Here is a 5,072-nt window from a genome sequence, read left to right on the forward strand (position 1 = left end):
ATGGGAATTTCACCCTATAAAAGGAGGCCTAATGTTTAGGATTTAAGGACACCTCTCATTTGCCTTTTTTATCTTCTTAAGGCATTTGTATCTTCTCTCTTTAGTATTATTTCACTTGTAAAATTGGAGTGGAATAAAATATTGATTGTGTCCGAGGAAGTAGGCAAAATTGGCCGAACCTCGTAAATTCTGGTGTTCTTTTATTGTTGTCTTGTTTATTATTTAGTGGTTGTCATAATTTTTGGTATAGTAGTTGTGACTCATTCACACTATATACATTTGGCTTCCGCAACAATTGTGCATCGGCATTCTATTTCCTTCTCATTCCTAACTCAGCTTTGAAATCATTTCAGGACAATAATGGCAAATAAAAGTTCAGGGGACAATAGGACTAGGACTTCAGTGTCGATCTTTATAGTAACTGGTCTATGTTGCTTCTTCTATTTGCTTGGAGCATGGCAAAGAAGTGGCTTTGGGAAGGGAGATAGTATAGCTCTGGCAGTCACCAAGACCGCTGGTGAGAACTGCAATATCCTACCGAATCTCAATTTTGAGACTCGTCATGGTGGCCAAGCGGGTAGCATTGATGATTCAGGAACAGAAGTCAAAATATTTAAGCCATGTCATCCTCGTTACACCGATTATACACCGTGTCAAGATCAAAAGCGTGCTATGCACTTCCCAAGGGAAAATATGATCTATCGGGAAAGGCATTGTCCACCTCAAGAAAAGAAGTTGCATTGCCTTATTCCAGCACCTAAGGGGTATGTTACCCCATTTCCGTGGCCAAAAAGTCGGGATTATGTTCCATATGCAAATGCTCCATATAAGAGCTTGACCGTCGAGAAGGCCATTCAAAACTGGATTCAGTATGAAGGTAATGTGTTTAGGTTTCCTGGAGGAGGGACACAGTTTCCTCAAGGAGCAGATAAGTATATTGATCAGCTTGCTTCAGTAATCCCGATTCAAAATGGAACTGTTCGGACAGCTCTGGACACTGGTTGTGGGGTATGCTTTCAACTGTGAAATCCTCTCTTATACCAAAAGATATCTGTGTCTCAGTTTCTTCACCTACTTGGAGAGAATTTCTCGTTATTGTGATGGGTGCTTTGTCTAACAATGCTTTATGAATCCTAGGTTGCAAGTTGGGGTGCTTATCTTTGGAAAAGGAATGTCATAGCAATGTCATTTGCCCCCAGAGACTCACATGAAGCTCAGGTTCAGTTCGCTCTTGAAAGGGGTGTGCCCGCTGTTATTGGCGTACTAGGAACAGTCAAAATGCCATACCCATCTAAGGCGTTTGATATGGCTCATTGTTCTCGTTGTCTAATCCCATGGGGATCTGCTGGTATGAATGCTTTTTGGTAGCAAGAATACCTACTTTGCAATATGAACAAGTGTGATGTTTTTCAATTTTGCAAGACAATTAGTTTTACTTTGCTCCTTTTACTTGTTAACCTTTTCGGTAGCACGGCTTTGGTTGCATATTTTTTACTTTCTTCTTGCAGATGGAATCCTCATGATGGAAGTTGATAGAGTTCTTAGACCTGGCGGTTATTGGGTGCTTTCTGGCCCTCCTATCAATTGGAAGACTAATTACAAGGCGTGGCAACGACCCAAGGAGGAACTTCAGGAAGAACAAAGGAAGATTGAAGATATTGCTAAACGTCTTTGCTGGGAGAAGAAATCTGAGAAGGGAGAGACTGCAATTTGGCAGAAAAGGATGGATGCTGAGTCATGCCATTCAGAACAAGAAGATTCTGCAGCTACATTTTGTAAATCTGCAGATCCAGATGATGTCTGGTACGTCATCATTCTAAATAGTTCAGTTTTATATGTTAGAAATTCATCTGTACTTCAAGAAAATGCTAAGGAGAATGTGCTTCTTGCCTCACATGAGTGGCAAATTTTATGCTACTGTAACCAAGGTTTTCTCTTTTGCTGTCTTAAAGAAACTCGATTATGTCACCAATGCTAAAATTTTATGAGTACTTTTTGGACTTACGTAAACTACTTCCTAAGAAGAAGTTTGTTTCAAGGTCTCAGTATGTGGAAAGATATCTAGAAATCTTTGTACTTAAAGATTTGTGATAATCTGATATGGTGGATTAATGCATCCAACATTACTTGTACATTGCACTGCAAATAAATATTGCAAATCAAGTTTCATAGTTATTCCATTGTTTTGCTTCTTTTGATCAGGTACAAGAAAATGGAGGGATGCACAACACCAAGCAAAGGTAATGGTGATGATGAGGGTCTAAAGCCATTCCCTGAGAGACTTTATGCTGTTCCCCCACGCATTGCTAATGGACTAGTTTCTGGAGTCTCCGTTGAGGCATATCTGGAAGACAACAAGAAATGGAAGAAGCATGTAAGTGCTTATACGAAAATTAACAAACTCATCGACACAGGAAGGTACCGTAACATCATGGATATGAATGCTGGACTTGGAGGTTTTGCTGCAGCTCTTCATTCTTCCAAAATGTGGGTTATGAATGTTATGCCAACAATAACCGAGAAAAATACCTTGGGGGTTATATATGAACGAGGGCTTATCGGAATTTATCATGACTGGTATGGCTTCATTCTCTCATATGCTCAAGATGTACTTATCTGGTATGATTGTGGCTTGGTAATATATCAAGGATAACTGTTTGTCGTTTACAGGAAGTTGCAGTATTCTTATCACTCAATTTTTGTGGTTGTGATTATTAATCATGTATTCTCTAGTTTTTTGGTTGTAAATGCAAGGACCATCAGAGGAAACCTTTGCTCTATTATCAATGACCTTGAGAAGAATTAAGGAATTATCTTATGAAAGGAAACCCTTGATCAAATATTTCGTTCCTTTCTATGTTAGTTTGCACTTGTACTCCGGGTTTAGGTATAGTAGTAACATATTAACCTTAGAGGACGCTGAACTTGAGATCTTTGTGTGAGGCCTTCAATATCAAGGGTTTTAAAGTTAATTATCCATATGCACGCAACATACCTATATGCAACAGTATATGCTGCATTTGGTTTAACATCGAATCTTTTCTGCTTGGTGGAAATGGGGGATGAATATCAATCCTATGCAGGCTACATTTTCATCAAATTGTTTTGTCTATTTTGTCTTTTCTTAAGGAGATCAAACTGTGTATCTTACTCTATTCAGTGATTTTCTATTCCTCTTATTCTGCTGAAAGCTACTCTCTGATCACAGTTATATTGTGATTCAGGTGTGAAGCATTCTCTACGTACCCAAGGACTTACGATCTCATTCATGCTCATGGTCTTTTCAGTTTATACAAGGACAAGTATGTATTCCATCTTTTTCCTTTTTTCTTTTTTTTTTTGTACCATAGCATTTCAGCGTGTTCCTCATTGAGATCGTGAACCTTATATATCTAAAACCTTATATAGTATTGTGGCTCTAAAGAATTGGACTGGAAGCCGATGTCTTATTGGAGGTTATATTGTATGCCCTCTCTAATTGGCTCAGTGGCGACTTGAATTGCACGTCACAAATATTTGCTGGTTTTCTCCTTCAGAACTGAAAACAAGCTCAAAAATGATCTGAATTGGTTTTAAATAAAGAATAAGTCGGAGTATTAGTGTGGTTAAGCTAAACATCTTCAAGTTACACCCTCTGTCCCAATTTATATTAGTGTGACACTCTTCTAGTTTTAGTACGTTCCAAATGTTTGAAAGCAATCCATTTCTATGCAAGCTTTACAACTTTCAAAAAATCAAAATCATTAAAATATTCAACTTTTAAGCTTTAATGTGATGTTTCCATCAAACTAACCATTCAACTATTACTTTTAATATTTTATCTTCTTAATCACCAATATAATGGACAAGTCAAATTAACATCTTAAACTTGGTCAAGAGTCAGTACCGTCATAAAAATGGAAGCTAAGGGAGTGCATCTTATTGCCTCCTTTGAATCCCATTCTGAAGCGGAACTTTATGCGAATAGCAAAACTATTATATAGTGCATAAAACTCCATCCCCTTTTCCTAGACCAACTCAAATTTTTTGTTGGTGCATCTTGTTTGTAACTGAAGTTACCAAGTTTAGGGTGTCTGTTTTGGTTATTTTGTGACATAATCCTTCTTCGGTAGGCGACCCTTCTGGCTAAGCCGAAGTTTACTAATTGTATAGAGTTAAGAGATATGTCAAATTTAATAGCATTTTTGGAGGTTGGCTGGATTATCCAAATCTGAATTCAATGCTAAAGCAATAGGGTGTGGGATGCTTCACCTTGACTCAAATACTTGGAGATGAGTTAAGTAACTAGAACAGGTCTGGGGCATTAGTGTAGGCTAAAAGGAAAAATAGACAAGCAAATTGGGATGGATTAGTTAAATATTTAACCCCTTAAACTTTAAGGTAATATTAAGGAGTAACTTCAAAATCAAGCATGGGGTGGCCTGTAGTTTATTCCTACAAATAGAGGAAAAAATTCAAGAATACAATGGGGGAAAAAAGCACAAATTGCTTTTATGCTTTTAGCCATATTAGTGGTTCTGTGTTGATTTTCTTGTTTGTTGATCATGTAGGTGTGACTTTGAAGACATTCTCTTAGAGATGGACCGTATATTGCGGCCAGAAGGCGCTGTTATAATGAGGGACGATGTAGAGGTGCTAATTAAGGTGAAGAAGATAATAGGAGGTATGAGATGGGACTTTAAATTGATGGATCATGAAGACGGCCCCCTTGTTCCTGAGAAAGTAGTCGTAGCAGTCAAAAAATATTGGACTGTTGGTGATTATAATTCCACATTCACACGATAACATGCTCGCGAAGATGGTGCTCTGATCAATGTATCTGCAGACCCTTCACCACAAGAAAATTTTGGTCGAGGAGGTACTCCTTAATGTATGTGTTTAACTTTCTATTGATGGATCCATAAATTATACTAGTATATGAACGCTTGCATTCATTTATTCTCTCTTTGAAGCCTCACTATTTGATGAGTCTTGAAATTTCTGCTGTTGTATTCTTAGGAGCATTTTCTTCCTTCAAAAAACATATCTTGTAATGTGTTCAATTCTAGCTGACCTTCTGGATTAGAGTCTGA

At 37.8% G+C, this 5,072-nt stretch overlaps 1 protein-coding gene and 1 long non-coding RNA gene across 2 annotated transcripts; one reads left to right on the top strand and one right to left on the bottom strand.

Moving 5' to 3' along the window:
- Positions 1 to 353: 353 nt before the first annotated feature.
- Positions 354 to 4,797, top strand: LOC104116809 (probable methyltransferase PMT2). The gene is made up of 6 exons (XM_009627747.4): positions 354 to 1,008; positions 1,138 to 1,348; positions 1,509 to 1,803; positions 2,203 to 2,577; positions 3,225 to 3,302; positions 4,551 to 4,797. Exons 1-6 carry the CDS (start codon positions 361 to 363, stop codon positions 4,783 to 4,785), a joined length of 1,842 nt encoding a protein of 613 aa, XP_009626042.1. The 5' UTR covers positions 354 to 360; the 3' UTR covers positions 4,786 to 4,797.
- LOC117281614 (uncharacterized) lies at positions 2,061 to 2,560 on the bottom strand. The gene is made up of 2 exons (XR_004512246.2): positions 2,423 to 2,560; positions 2,061 to 2,344 (listed from the first exon to the last, which is right to left on the bottom strand). It is a non-coding gene; the product is annotated as an uncharacterized lncRNA (long non-coding RNA).
- Positions 4,798 to 5,072: the final 275 nt, after the last annotated feature.

Source organism: Nicotiana tomentosiformis, chromosome 11, assembly GCF_000390325.3.
Source record: "Nicotiana tomentosiformis chromosome 11, ASM39032v3, whole genome shotgun sequence".
In the NCBI taxonomy this organism is placed as follows: domain Eukaryota; kingdom Viridiplantae; phylum Streptophyta; class Magnoliopsida; order Solanales; family Solanaceae; genus Nicotiana; species Nicotiana tomentosiformis.

Excerpts from the sequence above, each read along its gene's own strand:
- LOC104116809 (XM_009627747.4), top strand. The coding sequence starts at position 361 with ATGGCAAATAAAAGTTCAGGGGACAATAGGACTAGGACTTCAGTGTCG. Across the intron at positions 1,009-1,137 it reads CTCTGGACACTGGTTGTGGG|GTTGCAAGTTGGGGTGCTTA; the intron begins GTATGCTTTCAA and ends TATGAATCCTAG. Across the intron at positions 1,804-2,202 it reads GCAGATCCAGATGATGTCTG|GTACAAGAAAATGGAGGGAT; the intron begins GTACGTCATCAT and ends TCTTTTGATCAG.